The 15,787-nt window shown below is 39.6% G+C and overlaps 1 protein-coding gene across 5 annotated transcripts in view; it reads right to left on the bottom strand.

Annotated features, from left to right (window-relative positions):
- GLIS3 (GLIS family zinc finger 3) overlaps positions 1 to 15,787 on the bottom strand; it is a 146,563-nt gene that overhangs the window by 13,427 nt on the left and 117,349 nt on the right. For 4 of the 5 annotated variants that reach the window (XM_057406070.1, XM_057406069.1, XM_057406074.1 and 1 more), the window contains 2 exons: positions 13,867 to 14,008; positions 3,226 to 3,373 (listed from right to left, as the gene is read on the bottom strand). In XM_057406070.1, coding sequence (XP_057262053.1) covers positions 3,226 to 3,373; positions 13,867 to 14,008 — 290 coding nt within the window. The remainder of the gene's footprint in view (positions 1 to 3,225; positions 3,374 to 13,866; positions 14,009 to 15,787) is intronic. The other variant, XM_057406072.1, reaches the window with a different exon arrangement.

Here is a 15,787-nt window from a genome sequence, read left to right as displayed (position 1 = left end):
GCATGAAAGTGTTGGAACACACAAAATGCAAATATGCATTTTTATTACATGTTGTCTCATTTGATAAATGAAGTTGCTTCTTGGATCTAAACTCTATACCCGACTTGCAGTCTGTGCACAGTGAGTTTCGTACACAGAACGAAAACAGTGTAAGATGTATCCCATGTTTGGTTCAATTTTTTCACATTAATAAGGCTTAACTAAGTCCATGCTCTCTCTTCCATCACCTAGGTGGAAAAAGATGTGAAAGAAGCTCTCTAATTGTTTGTCTACCTCACGGTACCTGGAGATGTTTATTTCCTTTGGCTCCTGTCACTCAGAAACCTGGGTCTCCTGTCCAAAATGGAAGGATTATATGACTGGCCTCCAGACACGCCAAAGCAGCCAAAAGCTTGGTTCAGCTTCAGCCCAGTAAATGCAGGCTATCACAGAGGTGAGTGACGGTCAGCCAGACCTAGCTCTGGAATTACCCTAGACACATACAGTGCATCATGAACCCCACAGCATGAGCAGAGAGGGAACAAATTCCCAGTTTGCACCCTTAAATCCTGCAGCCTTCTCAATTGAGATAAACAGGGTGATTCACACCTTTCAAAGACTTGTATTACAAAGTGTTGGCTTGTTCAGTTCGCATTTTCACACCTATCAGACCATCACGAGGTGGTGTACATGACAATGTATTCACAGGGCCTCTAGGTGACTGGACTGTATCAGACTCAAGATGCAGATTCTGCAATAGTTTATCTTTTAAACATTTCCCTTAATCTGTACTGTATGCTCTGTAATCCAGCCAAGGCTGTTGTAATACTTTTTTTCTTTTCTGAATTTAAATTACCATTTGTCACACTACCTAAATGAAGATACTGCACCTTTCTTTCCAGTCCAAAGTAGCTCCACATATGGGAATTAGCACTTAAAGCCTTTTTAGAGTGAGTGCATACTGTTAACTTACGAGAAAGGAGTGTATTACACTAGGTTTTTATTGTTCTTCTGTAGAGGGTTGTAGTATCCTGCAGTCTGTAACACACTCAAGGACTTCATGAGTTGAGTTGTACTCTAAACATGCCTATTCTGGTCCTACACCAGCCTCAAAAATGGGCTAATGAGAAGATTGCTGTCTTTCATCATGAAATTTACACCTGTAACTACTCTTGATCTGTCCCTGCCTGTGAACTCATGCTCTGGCAATTGCTGGGTATGGACATTGGACAGTTCATGCACTGCAGAGAAAACTTTATTGAGAAGTAAAGCCTCTGGGTCAGGAAAGAGGTCACGCGCAGCCCCAGAGTTTACACAGAGGGCCAGATCCCTGGAAGAGGAAAAAGTTCAGGACAGTGTGGCCAGGAGTGGAGAGGAAGGACTGAACCACTGGATGAGCTACTATGATCATGAAATGGCAAGTTTCATCTCAGACTGGTGTACAAAAAGCTCAACAACTTCCAGTGGCTCGATGACTGGCTGAATTCACATGTGCAGTCTGAAACCAATTTCACCTTTTGTCAATTCTCCGAGCCACCATGCTCTTCCATCTTCCTGATACAAGGCAGAGTGAGTGCTGCTTTTCTCCAAAGAAATTATGCTCTTTTATCAGTAATTGAAATCTAGTGAATGTTCCTTTGAGGTTTATAATTGGACACTTTGTGCTGTCCAAATTACTGGCATTTCTGTCACTCAAGGAAATTAAATACTCTGAATTACAGTAATGAAACACAGCAATTTATCCTTTAGAGCACTGAAAAATGGGGAGATTGGGAGATTATCAAAATAATGTTTAAGTATCCTTATACGTATAGTAAGAATTCAGTATTTTGTGTAATGATGTATTTTCCTGACCTATCCACTGAAAAACTATTTGCTTAGGTTTCTTCAGTTTTGCAATCTGGTAGATTTCTGGTTCAATGAACTAAGTGGAAATTTACAATACCGTGCACTATATAAATAATTTGAAAGATTGCTGAAAATAATTTAGGGAATGTCAAACATAAAAATTAAACCACTTCCAAGCAATCTGCTTTCACATCACTGAAATACCTACAATCATGGAAACATCAAGGTCAAAGGGTTGCTACGTACCCAGCATAAAATAAATCCTGACTATAAATGAAGCTCTCAAACCCAGTGAATTAAAAAAGCTTTCTTGCCTGTTGGTCTTAATAAGATGCCAAGAAAAAAGGGGCCAAGTGCCTGCAGAAATACAGAATGTCTCTCCTACTGCAAGAAAACAGAAATATGAATCTCAGGGCCTCCATTCTATAGGTATGGCTAGGCTCCTCTGGAATTTAACATCCCACCTAGTATGACTTGCCACACTAAGGCCACTGGTGGAGATCAAGAGGGGATTTGTGGAAGTCCCTGAAGAAGAGATGGATGGTGATTTGGAGAAAACTCCAGGAACAGACTCGCCAACAAAGTTTCAAGGTGACAAGCAGGTATTCTTTATTGCAGCACCGGGAGACAGGGGGGACAGCTCCTCCTAACGTGTGTCCCAGTATTGCTAAGCGGGCCATCCTTATAAGGTCACTGGGCATATTACATCATTTTCCAGCAAGTTTTTGGCATGCATACAAAAATATGATGGTGGTCTTTAAGGGTCGTTTACTTTTCCCAACAATCTTCATAACCAGCTTAATTAACGTTACAGACATAGCAATCATCCTGTCCTTCTACTTATCAGTTAGTTTAACCTCTCCCATCCTGGACATCAGCTAGTCCCAGATACTCCCCAGTACATGTTTACACCAGCTTAATGGGTTTATTAACACCACAAACATAGCAATCATCCTGTCCTTCTACTTATCAGTTAGTTTAACTGTGCCCATCCTGGACATCTGCTAGTCCCAGATACTCCCCATTTCCAGGTCCTGTCCTTCTACTCTGCTTTTCTTACACCTCTTTTACTAAGGTCCTAAGGACCTGAAACTATGTCAACTACCTTCAAGCACAGCAGTTATTTTCCATTACAAAGCCATCAAACTTAACATTACTTAGAACTGATCACATTTTGTGCTTTTGTGCCTCCTTGTCTCAATGGAAAGCTCAGGCTGGGATAATAGAATCCCTTTCATCTCTCCTGCCCGTGGTAAACCCATTACCAGAGCAATCATTACCTGGCAGATGCTACCAGTGACTTTTTTCACACCAACAATTCAGTTTCCACCTATCTTGGCAGCTCTGAAGGCAGTCCCACCCCAGACTTACCATGGGAAAAGTAGGGGCTGGTCTTACCTCTCTGAGTCCACAGCTGAGAGCAGAGGATGGACAGCAGTACCCTGTACATTATGTCCTGGGGAAAGGTGGCTGCTGGTGTGGGACAAGGACAGTGCCCCAGATGCTGGTGCACTTCCACTTGTCTGTGTGCTGGGAAACATGGCTGCTGAAAGCAAAAGGAGAGAAATAACCCTCATCAGGCAGGTGACAGCATTGATAATGGACCAAATATTAATGGGTAACACCTCCCCCTAAAGCTGTAGTGCCAATTATTAGCAGCTGTTTTTTCTCAAGTGTTGTTTTCTGTCTGAAGGAGAAAAAAAAACCCCAACCAAACAATCAACTAAACAAAAATAATCAAACGCCTCAAAAACCAAAAAACCCAAACAAGCAAAAAATCCCACAAACAAACACCACCACCACCCCCCCACCCCCCTTAAAAATAACTAAACAATCTTTGCTGCTCCCAAATGATATTTTCATAAAACCAGGCATGATATAGCTGTACTCCTTGTCTTGGGAGTTTTGTCTGAATAAGGCTTGAAATCTTCCAGAGCTGCCTGTTGTAGAAGAGGTGTGAAATACTTCCTAAGATACATATTTGCAAAGCTAGTGAGCAGAGCACACAATTTCATGAATAGCGAAATACTTCCTACATTTTCCCCTCAGCTGTAAAAATCCTACATTTCTTGAATAGGTTCACCAAAATATTGCTGTTATTGCCCCCCGTCTTCTCATTAATGCATACAAAAATTTCAAACCAGCATGAGCATGAACAGTTTTGTAATTTTCTATGAGATTCCTTCTGTATACATTACAAATAAGGAAAGGTTCTGGATGACTAAAGAAAAAGCAATACAGGATTCCCTCCAAATAGCCTAATTAGTTGACCACAAGTTCTGTAACCTCATTTTCAGAAGTTCTTTAAATAAGAGAGTCAGAAGGTAAGATACTCATTACCAAATCCCTCTGAAAATCCAGTTACTCAATTATTTTTACTGACATCTGAGTCACATAGCTTATGTTGATGGTGAATGACAGCACAGCCAAATACAAGTTCTTAAATGTTTTATGAACCCTGAGAACAAATTAGATAGGCTCTACAACATGAAAATGATCTCCCACTGTTTGTCATATCTTTCAGTCTCTTTATACAAAAAATATTAGTTACTCCTAGTTTACAGAATAGAATTGTACCTGTAAAACTTATGTTACGTTAGTGAATATGTTGGACCTAATGATTCAAATTTAGTGATAAAATCCTATTATTTAAATGAGTTCCTTAAAGGCCATTGTCACTGGTAGAATATCTTCCTAGGCTAAAATGCCTGCATGGATGCTGTAGTCCTGGCAAAACAAAGACTACTTTAGAAGTAACCCCACTACAGGTCAATTTTCAGGAAAAGGGTCATAATTTTGAATGCCTTTTTCACAGGTCACAGTTTTGAATGCTGCTACTACCTCATCTCCCAAGTCCTCAGCCTATTTCTGGAAAGCACCTGTTCATCCTCACAAGCCAGTCTACATTAGATAGTCACCAGGCTAAGACAGAGTGAAGGAAAGGCTCAGGAGTTCAGATATTTTGTAGTCTCATTTTAAAGAGCAGGCTCATTTTAATCAGTGAATCAGACCTGTCTGCCTGGACATATTTCAGCTGGTGAAGATGAAACATAGCGCAAGATGACAGATAGGAAACCACTTTGTGAATAAAAACATCTAATATAGATGCTGCAGAGATAATATCAAAGTTTAGGGAAAGCTAGCATGAGCCACGCTGGTAGGTAAAGCTGCAGGAAGAGAGGCTGCCCTACCACATGGCCAGGAGGACCAACAAAAAGCCAGCAGCTGCTCTTAGCACTAGCTTCTACTGTTTCCTAATTCTTATATGGACCAAAGCTTCCTAAGCACAACCTAATCTGTGCACAAGAAAACAGCAAGCACAACATAACAGCAGACATACGGCAGCAGAAGGCATCTCAAACCTTAAAAGAAGTACAGAGGATGCAGACCCCACAGGGAGATGAGTTATCACTTATGCCAGCAGTGCAACTTACTAAGAAAGGACTGAAGAAGAGCCCATCCTAAGACAGGGGCAGGTGGCTTTTGTTGCTTTTTCTCTTTGCTCATGCACCCCAAAAATCGCTCTCTCAACACTCATCTTTCAAAACAGCATCAAAACAAATGCAGAGGGGAAAACAAAGGAATGACCTTTTGGATTTATTACTTTATGCTTACATGCAGGGTGGAAGAGAATGCTGAAAACAACCAAATGCACATTCTGGCAGAAGAAACACAGAGAATATTTCACAGATCAGTACACTGCAGAAGAAATTCTTTATTATGTAAATAAAAAAAAAAAAGAGAGACTGTTTAAATAATTCCTTGCAAAAAATAGGTTAGCTTGCATTTTTCCATAAGAAAAATACTAATATGCGTAAGAAAATACATTAACTTAGTTTCCCAGTACTGTGATCTTCGAGTTTAAAATAAATTTCTATGAGGCTGTGGCCTTGGCAGGGGGGCTGGACTAGATCATCTCCAGAGGTCCTTTCCAACTCTAAGGATTCTGTGATCAAGAGTAAAAAGACTGGACTCTGACCAGATTTCCAACATAAAGTAACCAGAGCTATTCTTCCCTGTAATAGCTGCTGTCTGCCACAACCATGAAAAGCATTTTAGGCACATATTTTCTAAGTTGTGCTTGGGACCAGTATTATTTAATATATTCATCAATGATTTAGATGAGGGAATTGAGTGTACTATCAGCAAGTTTGCTGATGACACTAAGCTGGGAGGAGTGGCTGACACGCCAGAAGGCTGTGCTGCCATCCAGCGAGACCTGGACAGGCTGGAGAGTTGGGCAGGGAATAACTTGATGAAATATAACAAGGGGAAGTGTAGAGTCCTGCATCTGGGCAGGAACAACCCCAGGTTCCAGTATAGGTTGGGGAACGACCTGTTAGAGAGCAGTGTAGGGGAGAGGGACCTGGGGGTCCTAGTGGACGACAGGATGACCATGAGCCAACACTGTGCCCTTGTGGCCAAGAAGGCCAATGGCATCCTGGGGTGTATTAGAAGGGGGTGGTTAGTAGGTCGAGAGAGGTCCTCCTTCCCCTCTACTCTGCCCTGGTGAGACCCCGTCTGGAATATTGTGTCCAGTTCTGGGCCCCTCAGTTCAAGAAGGACAGGGAGCTGCTGGAGAGAGTCCAGCGCAGGGCAACTAAGATGATTAAGGGAGTGGAGCATTTCCCTTATGAGGAAAGACTGAGGGAGCTGGGTCTCTATAGTTTGGAGAAGAGGACACTGAGGGGTGACCTTATTAGTGTCTATAAATATATAAAGGGGGAGTGTCACGAGGATGGAGCCAAGCTCTACTCAGTGGCAAACAATGATAGGACAAGGGGTAATGGGTACAAACTGGAACACAAGAGGTTCCACTTAAACTTGAGAAGAAACTTCTTCTCAATGAGGGTGCCGGAACACTGGAGCAGGCTGCCCAGGGAGGTTGTGGAGTCTCCTTCCCTGGAGACATTCAAAACCCGCCTGGACACATTCCTGTGTAACATTATCTAGGTGTTCCTGCTCCGGCAGGGGGATTGGACTAGATGATCTTTCGAGGTCCCTTCCAATCTCTAGCATACTGTGAAACTGTGATACTGTGTGATACATGTTGCTAAGTGGTCTGTGATGCAGTGGTAGCACAGGTTCTCACATCACTGCCCAAGACCAGGTGACTCTGTCCTTAGAAAAAGTTACCTGCAGCCAGGCATAGGCAACCATCTGTCCTTTCTCTGAACTAGAGCAATCAAAAGCCCACTGCAATATTTACCACCATAGCACTACCTGCTACTGCAGTACCTTTCAGCTAGGTTTCCCAGCAATTTCTCTGTACTTTTCTTCTTTTTCTGGTAAGAAACAGCACACAGTTTAAAGTAAGAGTTAACTCTGGCAGATAGGATATTTAAGGAAGAAAAACCATACATATTAGCTGAAAAAATACATCCTTGTACACAGCATATGTTAAAATGATCACAGCATGACAAAAGAATGTACGTGGACTCCCATGGTGCCTTGTAATGAAGCCTCCAAAAGCAGCACCATGAATGATGGTGTAGGAGACAGTATAACTCCTGCAAGCAATGCAACACATCTTTTGTCAGTGCAGCTTCTTGCTGCATAGAGGTACTGGGCTGACAAAAACACCTCTGTGGGCACCCAACAAAGTGAAATCACAATACTAGCAGCTGCTTCCCAGCAGAAATGCCACTATTAAAAGCTCTAGTGTAGACACAGCATTGGTCCCAGCTACTACTTGCATCTTGCAAATATTAGTTGAAGGGAAACATTATCAGCCTTTGGAAGTCTACAAACTAATGGTAGTCAGAAATACTGTCAGTTGATAGATCATTTCCCCAGTAGAGCTAACCTTAAGAGACTGACAGAAAATTTTGGACACTATTTTAAGAAACTGCTGAAAAACTTACCACTTTTTCATGGGAGCTGTTTGTGTGGCAAGGTTTTTCAGTGGTTTAGCTGTTACATGTGAGTTGCTTGCTCAAAATGGTGGCAGGAAATATCTACACAAAGGAATGTCTTTTCAGTGCCTCATGCCATTAAACACCTAATTTGAATGGTATAAAACTGAGCAAATGTCCATGGCAACCATCAGGCTCATTGGCTCAAATATACCACCACCAGGGGGGTCCACACAGAAAGATGTAGAGTTGAGTCAAGTTTTACTTAACAGAACGGCTTTGTAAAAAAGGCTCCTCTCTCTACCAATATAAGATAAACTAATACACTCAAAGTAATTTTCAAAAGATTTGGATATTCTTTAAAAAAATCCCACAAAACAAACCAACAAGCAAAAAAAAAAAAAAAACCCACAAAATAAAACAAAGAATCATTTATGCTTTGTTCCTCTGTGTCCCTTAAAAAGCCCTAGCTATACCATGATTTGCAAGACGGCTATAACCTGTTAGGCCTGAATGTCAATCTTAGATTGAGTTACACCCACAAAATTTCATCCAGAGAGACACAGGAGCCATGCTTTCATTTCTGGAGTCTTTCCACAAATCAATTTATCAACACATAAAAATTTTCCATGAGAATATCTATGCAAAAGCTTCTCTAGGAGAAGCTAAATTTACATGCATTTTCATAATGCATAGGAACAAATTAGGTGGTTGGAAGAGAAAAAGCTTATTCTATGAATAATGTTCCTTTAAAGAAGAAGACAGAAAAGTAGCATTTTAAATGTTACAGAATCCAAAGTCTGTAAGATTTACTTTTTTTTTTAAAAGGAACTAGACCTGTAATTTCGCAGAATGTTTTTTCAAGGCAGAAGAATCACCCTCCTCTTTGCAAATTACCAACAATGGTATAATTTACTATCTTGAATTTATTCCTGTCAAATAAGCACACTGTCAACTTATTTCTGCGCCCGAAATACTTCCCCTCTTACCATTGCTAGCATGAATTTGAAGCAGGGCTGACAATTCTTTCCATTGTCATTTCCATAGAGTAAGACAGTGCGAAGGTTTAATTTTATAGCTCAGTCAGTTAAAATTACATAAATTACATTCATTTGCAAGAGTGGTGGGTTTGGGTTTGGGCTTCTTTTGGGAGGTTTTGGCTTGGTTTGGTTTGGTTTGGTTTGGTTTGATTTGATTTGGTTTGGGGGAGGGTTAATTACTATATTTCACCTTCTATTTCTATAAGAAATATTTACGCAGTCCTTGTGAACAAGTTTTACTATCACACAGAAGGAAAAAGCTGAAATGATTTTTGCTCTTGAGAGCATCACCTTCATATATTCTCCCCTCTTACCTCCCCTAGGGAGCCCACACTTCCCTACAGGACTTCGTGGTCAGGAATATGTGGGCATGTGCTGTTTCGAGCCGGAAGTGGTAAACCCAGCAAATGTAAAACATACTATCTGTGTTGCTTTGATTCTACTCAGCTTCTCTGTAAGATTCCAGTGTGCATGGAACTTAAGAAGCCATCATGCATTAAGAAGCAGAGCAGAAGTCAAATTACATTATGTATTTAATTAGCCTGTCTCCAGAGTTGTTCCTCCCATGGCATCTTTACATCACATCTCTGTCTTTCAAGACATTCTTCTCTTTCAGTGGACTGCAGTTTCTGAAGTTCTGTATCATTATGAAGAAAGGAACTAAATGGTGATGTTGCCTTGTTGCTTATGATGTTTGTACCAATTCATTAGTAAATGTTCTCTTCTTCACAATGTGAGCCTGACCATTACACCAGTATTTGGAAAACCATTAAGATGCTTCAAAATGGAAATCATATACTCAGAAATAAATCTGGTACACAAAGTCTGAAAGGAAATACACTGACCTCCTTAAAACAGGTAACATAATAATATTAACAATTTTCAGCCCCCTGTAATGTGTGTATGGTCCTACCTGGTAATGCATCATATTTAGTGTGAGTTCTGGATATGTACGTCATACTTAAATGCAGCCAAGAAGGTGACAACAGAGATCTTCTTAGTTGTTGGTTACCCTACATCACCTCCTTTTGCCTTCACTCCATATGTATCAAATGCAACTCTTTTTTACTGCAATGGCCATAAATACCTCAGTTCTTCCTCCTCATTCTTTTTTTTCTTTCAGTAACAAGTGACAACTACTTCCCAAGGCTGTCAGCTTTAACAAACAGACTGCTTTTTCCTCAGACATCTCCCACACTGCCCTTGGTGCCTAATGGTTAGGGAGCTCACCCACTAGGACAATTGCTTTAGTAAAGTTCTTTCATTTTTCCTGTATGAATCTTATATACTCTACCTGCCTGTTGTATCTACCTACTGCCCTAACATTTTCTTAGATATAAACTCCTTTGGAAATTAATTTTTTCTTACTATGTGTGTAGAGCACCTAGCTCAGTACTGTTTTATTGGAACAAAAAAAACATGCACAAGGAAAAGTGTTACTTAAGTAGAACACATCTTAAGTCATTGGCATTATGTAGTAGTTGGGCCAAAGGTCATAGTACTGGACATAAGATGTTATTTAAATAAAACTTGGAATTGCAAAACCTTCTCTAACTTCCTTGATGGAATTTTTAATTTCCAGCTTGTAAAGAAAATCATGCACTTGACAAGCCTTAGTAATATCATTTGTTTGCTCTGAAGCAGAGCAGAGTGTGATATTCAGTAACTATTTATAAATGAATGACACATTCTGGTTTGTCCTTGAATATGAAATGTTCATGTTTTAACCAAACAGCACAGTAAAAATAAATTTCTTGTATACTGCAGTATTTATGATTCTTTCACCCTTACACGTTCTATACTGTACTATACGAAGTAAGCTGATATAATTTCACAGAAGAAAAAACATCATTTATATGTTTTCATTATGAATTAATTGCTCACATTTTCATCGTATGAACTAAATAAACCCCAAAGCCCATGTGTTTTAAAAATTAAAACCTAAATGCTACCAGAAATTTTACACTTCTGTAGAAACAGACTTTGGATTTCTATTTTACAAAATATCATTATGCACAGCCTTAGAACGGTATGCATGCTTGCTAAATTTTAGACCTAAAATGTAAATGTAATTTTATGTTAGTTTTACATAAAGAATCTGTCATGTCACCTTACTGTATTAATAAGATTGTACTCAGTTCAGATTTCTTTTATAAGGTCACAAAGGCTGAAAGCTATGAAAAAAAGCTATGCACTCTTAACTTTAAGTAATAGATATGTAATCAAAAATCATTGTTGTATTCGATTTAAATATATGTGTTTGCAGATTTTGTACTTTAACAGTACAGAGAAATGCTGATCATTGCAGCCATTATAGTTCATTAAGTGGAAATGCACTAGGATCTAAATGTCTACTTTTGTCATACATTTTTCTAATAGTTTGCTTTCAAACATTTATTCTGTAAATCTCTTGGGAAAGCAGAAAACATACCTTCGCTTTAAATGCACAAATGATAAGAAAAGTAAACTTCAAGTGAGAAAAGTTTGATTAATGGCATTGGAAGAATGGAAATCTGTTCCTTTTTCTACTTGAAAAGTAACACAGACAGATTTCAGCTAATATGCTGTTTCTAACAGTTCTCAGCAAAAAACAAACAAAAAAAACCCAAACCCAAAAGCAGTCCCCAGCAAAAATTTTATTTTTCAGAGAAGTCTCAAAGTTTTTCTTTACATTTAGGAAAAATGCTGTTTTCAGAGAAGTCTGAAGGGTACCTTCTCTAAGGCAGGACACATAAGCTTTCATATATTATGCTTTTGTATTCTCTTGGGGCATGAATAACTTTCATGTTGCCATTTCAATAAAATAATTCCCTCCCTGTTGGAGTTATCTCACATATTCACATAATATATGATTATGTAGCAGCCCTGATGAGTAGTTAATGAAACAATTCATTTCAACTGTATTGGGTGGCTGTCAAAATGAAGTGACATGAATTCATCTATACCTGACATAATACCCACAGTAACTAAAGTGAACCCACACAAGTGAATAAAATTACAAGAAATTTGCCAGGTTACAGATAACTGTGAACACATGTAAGGGAAAGAAGTTTATTACTTACCAAGAAATTAATGCTGATAAAAGTATGTTGATTAATATTATAAGAATTGCTGAACTATAGGAATCAGTGGCAAGTAAGAAAAAAAAATAAGCCACTACAAATTATTGTATCAAAGAATGTCCATAGTTAGTAGTGCTTAATTGAAAGACAAAGCATGATGCTTTGATGAAAGACAAAAAATAATGCCACAGTCTCAGAAGCTGTCTGCATCATGACTGCAGACACTAGCAGCTAAGGGGTGCCTGGAGGCAAGTTTTATTTAGCCTAGGATCCTGACAGTTCATGGGGCAGCAGTTTCTTCAAGCTGTCTGGACTGGTTTGGATAGACCAAGCATCAGGAGTCTGAGACTTAATCATAGTCTGAAAACTACATGGGTAAAAGAGCTGAGTGCTCAACAGATTCCAGTGAAAATCTCTGAGAATGTCCTCAACTTCTGAAAACCTGGTCTTAGCTCATTGGACACACTGTCCTCACCTAGCTTCAATCCTGTTGGGCAGAGAAGTGATTTCAAGCAGCCCTGTGGAAAAGGACTTGGGGGTGTTGGTTTACGAGAAACTGAACATGAGCCAGCAGTGTGCACTCACAGCCCAGAAAGCCAACCGTATCCTGGGCTGCATCAAAAGGAGCGTGACCAGCAGGTCGAAGGAGGCAATCCTGCCCCTCTACTCTGCTCTTGTGAGACCCCACTTGGAGTATTGTGTGCAGTTCTGGTGTCCTCAACACAAGAAGGACCTGGAACTGCTGGAACAAGTCCAGAGAAGGGCCATGAGGATGATCGGGGAGCTGAAGAATCTCCCATGTGAAGACAGGATGAGAAAGTTGGGGCTGTTCAGCCTGAAGAGAAGACTCTGTGGAGACCTCATAGCAGCCTTCCAGTATCTGAAGGGGGCCCACAAGGATGCTGGAGAGGGACTCTTCATTAGGAACTGTAGTGGTAGTACAAGAGGTAATGGGTTTAAACTTAAACAGGGGAAGTTTAGGTTAGATATAAGGAAGAAGTTCTTTACTGTAAGGGTGGTGAGGCACTGGAATGGGTTGCACAAGGAAATTGTGAATGCTCCATACCTGACGGTGCTCAAGGCCAGGTTGGACAGAGTCTAGGGTGACATGGTTTAGTGCGAGGTTGATGATCTTAAGGTTCTTTCCAACCCTAATTATTCTATGATTCTGTGATCATCACCAACTAGTGTGTAGCTCTCAACAGCCTTGACAAAACATATCATAGGACTGATAGTTTTACAAGCCTCACAGTAAAATAAAGTCACTTATTAATGTGGGCACTTCATATAATGTCATTTTCAGCACTGCACATAACAGTCAGATAATTCTTTCACTTCCTACATCTGTTTCTCAATTGAAAGTTGAACTCCTAGATGTATTCTGCCTGAAAATTAAAAACAGATGTTTTTACAACTGCTAAAATACTGCATTAAAAAATGGCAACATCCTACCCGTCGCTGTCCTAAGTTTTGAGATACTATCACTCATAACTTACCAAATATTTCAAATTTAGCTGAAATGTAAACAATTGTACATTTAGAGAGGTATGACAGCGTTATGTATTTTAATACAAAAATCTAGATACTTAACTGAAACAAAAAAATAGGATTATCACCTTTACAGCACAAATGTGGTTCTTGGTATATTTATAGCTATAATATGAGAGCTCATAATGCAACATTTAAGTTCATTAATGTAGATCTGTTTGAAAACTGTTATGTGATACATGAATAAGGAAAAGAAAAAATACTCCTTCAATTTTTCAGTGAAGCTTAATGAATTCAAGACGCCTACAAGGAATGGTAGAAGTGAACTGCTAGCACAAGTCAAATGCCTACAGAGCAAAAATACTGCTTTTCATTCCAGTTGGTCTTTTAATGGATAAAATATGATTTCTCCTGCCTCCTTTGAAAAAAAACTGTTAAAAATCTCTTAAAAATCTATCTTTTCATATTATATTACAGATTCGATCCTTCTAATGAGATAGATATGGATTTTAGAGTGCATCCGACTCTGCAAAGCCATCCCTAATCTTCAGTGAAAAATAATATAGCAGGCTGTTTATTTGTCTCTTTCTATACCTGGGTAAATATTGTGAGCAAGCCCTGGGGAGTGTCCCAAAGTATTATCTGCAGCATCATGTGGCGATGGGGCTGGCTGGAGGGGCTGGACTGCAAGGCAGTCATTCAGGATATCCAGGCCAAGCTCTGAGCTTGATTGCAACTGAAACACAGGAGATAAAAAGGGAGAAAAGAAAAACAACAACAAAAAAAAACAAACAAGAAAATAAATCACACAAATCCTTAAGACACCAAAAAATTATAATGAAGAAATGGTGAGGGGTTAAAGAAAGAAACAGAGCACAAGCAGAATTCTTCTCTTTTAAATACTGGTTAATAACATTCTATTACGGCAGGCATTTTTTGAATCTGAAGAAGGGAACTTGTTCAGATGCTTAACAATACTATACTCAGAACAAGGGCTACTTGTACAGATAATACCTTATTCTGGTTTTATTGCTATCACTAGTAACATGGCTTTTTCATGACATTAAGTGCATGTGAAATTAAAGGCCAGATATATCCAGATTCAAATCCTTATCAGTTACATTATTAATGAGCATTATTTGACTTTAAATTTCTATGGAATCTAATATGAAAAAAATTCTGCCACCTCCCTCAGTACCCTTGGGCAGATTCCACCCAGCCCCATAGACTTGTATGTGTGTTAGTGGTGGAGGAGGTCATTGTCCGTTTTCCCTTGGATTTTGGGGCTGTGTTTTCCTCCCTGTCTTCCTGCTCAGGGGATTGGGTACCTGGAGAACAATTGGTCTTACTATTATAGACCGTGGCAAAGGCATTAAGTACCTCAGCCTTTTCTCCTCGTCCTTTGTCACCCTTTCACCCCACATCCAATAAAGGATGGAGATTCTCATTAGTCCTCCTATTGTTGGTAACATATTTATAAACATTTTTATTGTCTTTTACTGCAGTAGCCAAATTAAATTTAACTGAACTTTGGCACTTCTCATTTTCTCCCTGCCTAACCTTACAACATCCTTGTAGGCCTCTTGAGTTGGCTGCCCCTTCTTCCAAAGCAATAAATGAGTAATAAACTGTTTTTTTCCCCCTGATTTCCAGCCAAGGCTCTCTATTCAGCTGGGCTGGTATTCTTAGCCTCAAGCTCATCTTCTGGCACATGGGGATGGCCTGCTCCTGAACCTTGAAGTTTTCCTTCTTGAAGAATGTCCAGCCTTCCTGGACACCTTTGCCCTTCAGGGCTGCCTCCCAATGGACTCTGTCAATCAGGCACCTAAAGAAAGAAGAATTCCTGTTTGCTCAAGCCCACTTCCATGTATATGCTGTGGCAGAGAAGTAAAGACACACAAATGGAGAAAATTATAGTGTCTGCTACTAAAAATGAACCTGAAGAACGTAAAACACTTTGGGCACACACTTACAGCTGCTTCCAGTGTTTTGAGATGATATGGATTCTCTTCTTTTTTTATTTTTTTTTTTATTTTTTGCAATGCTTAAAGGTAACGAGGGTGACTTTTCAACACATCACACTGCCAAAGCTCATAGGAGTACAAACTCAGGGCAGAAACCAAGTGCAGGGAGGAGTCGTGATGTGAAATAGAAAACGTTAATATCAGACTGTACCAACAATCTCTTCATTATAACTGCAATAGCACCCTGAAAATCATAAGGAGGGTTTTGTTGTTTCCTCCTCTACATTCACCCCTGGCAAAGCATATCCCCGATGATGAAGTTTCCGTGTAAGAAACGCCTCATGCAGCAGCTGGATGGGGGTGGGATTCAACAACAGTCAGTCCTCCATCACTTTCAGGGTCTGTTTTCCTGTTTCTCACTGACCACACTCAAAAGAACTGGTCATTCGTAGTCTCAAAAGTTTTCCAACAAATTGTATGATTAAATTCCTTAAACACTGCTGCCATTCCTAATCCCTTTTTGCCAACATCCCTTTCAGGAAAAATTGCTG

The sequence above is a fragment of the Pezoporus wallicus genome, unplaced genomic scaffold (genome assembly GCF_028554395.1).
Source record: "Pezoporus wallicus isolate ANWC-B61680 ecotype Strahan unplaced genomic scaffold, APGP_CSIRO_Pwel_v1 contig_7506, whole genome shotgun sequence".
NCBI classification, from domain to species: Eukaryota; Metazoa; Chordata; class Aves; order Psittaciformes; family Psittacidae; genus Pezoporus; species Pezoporus wallicus.
Note: the sequence above shows the minus strand (reverse complement) of the source record. Positions and strands in the feature narration are given on the sequence as shown.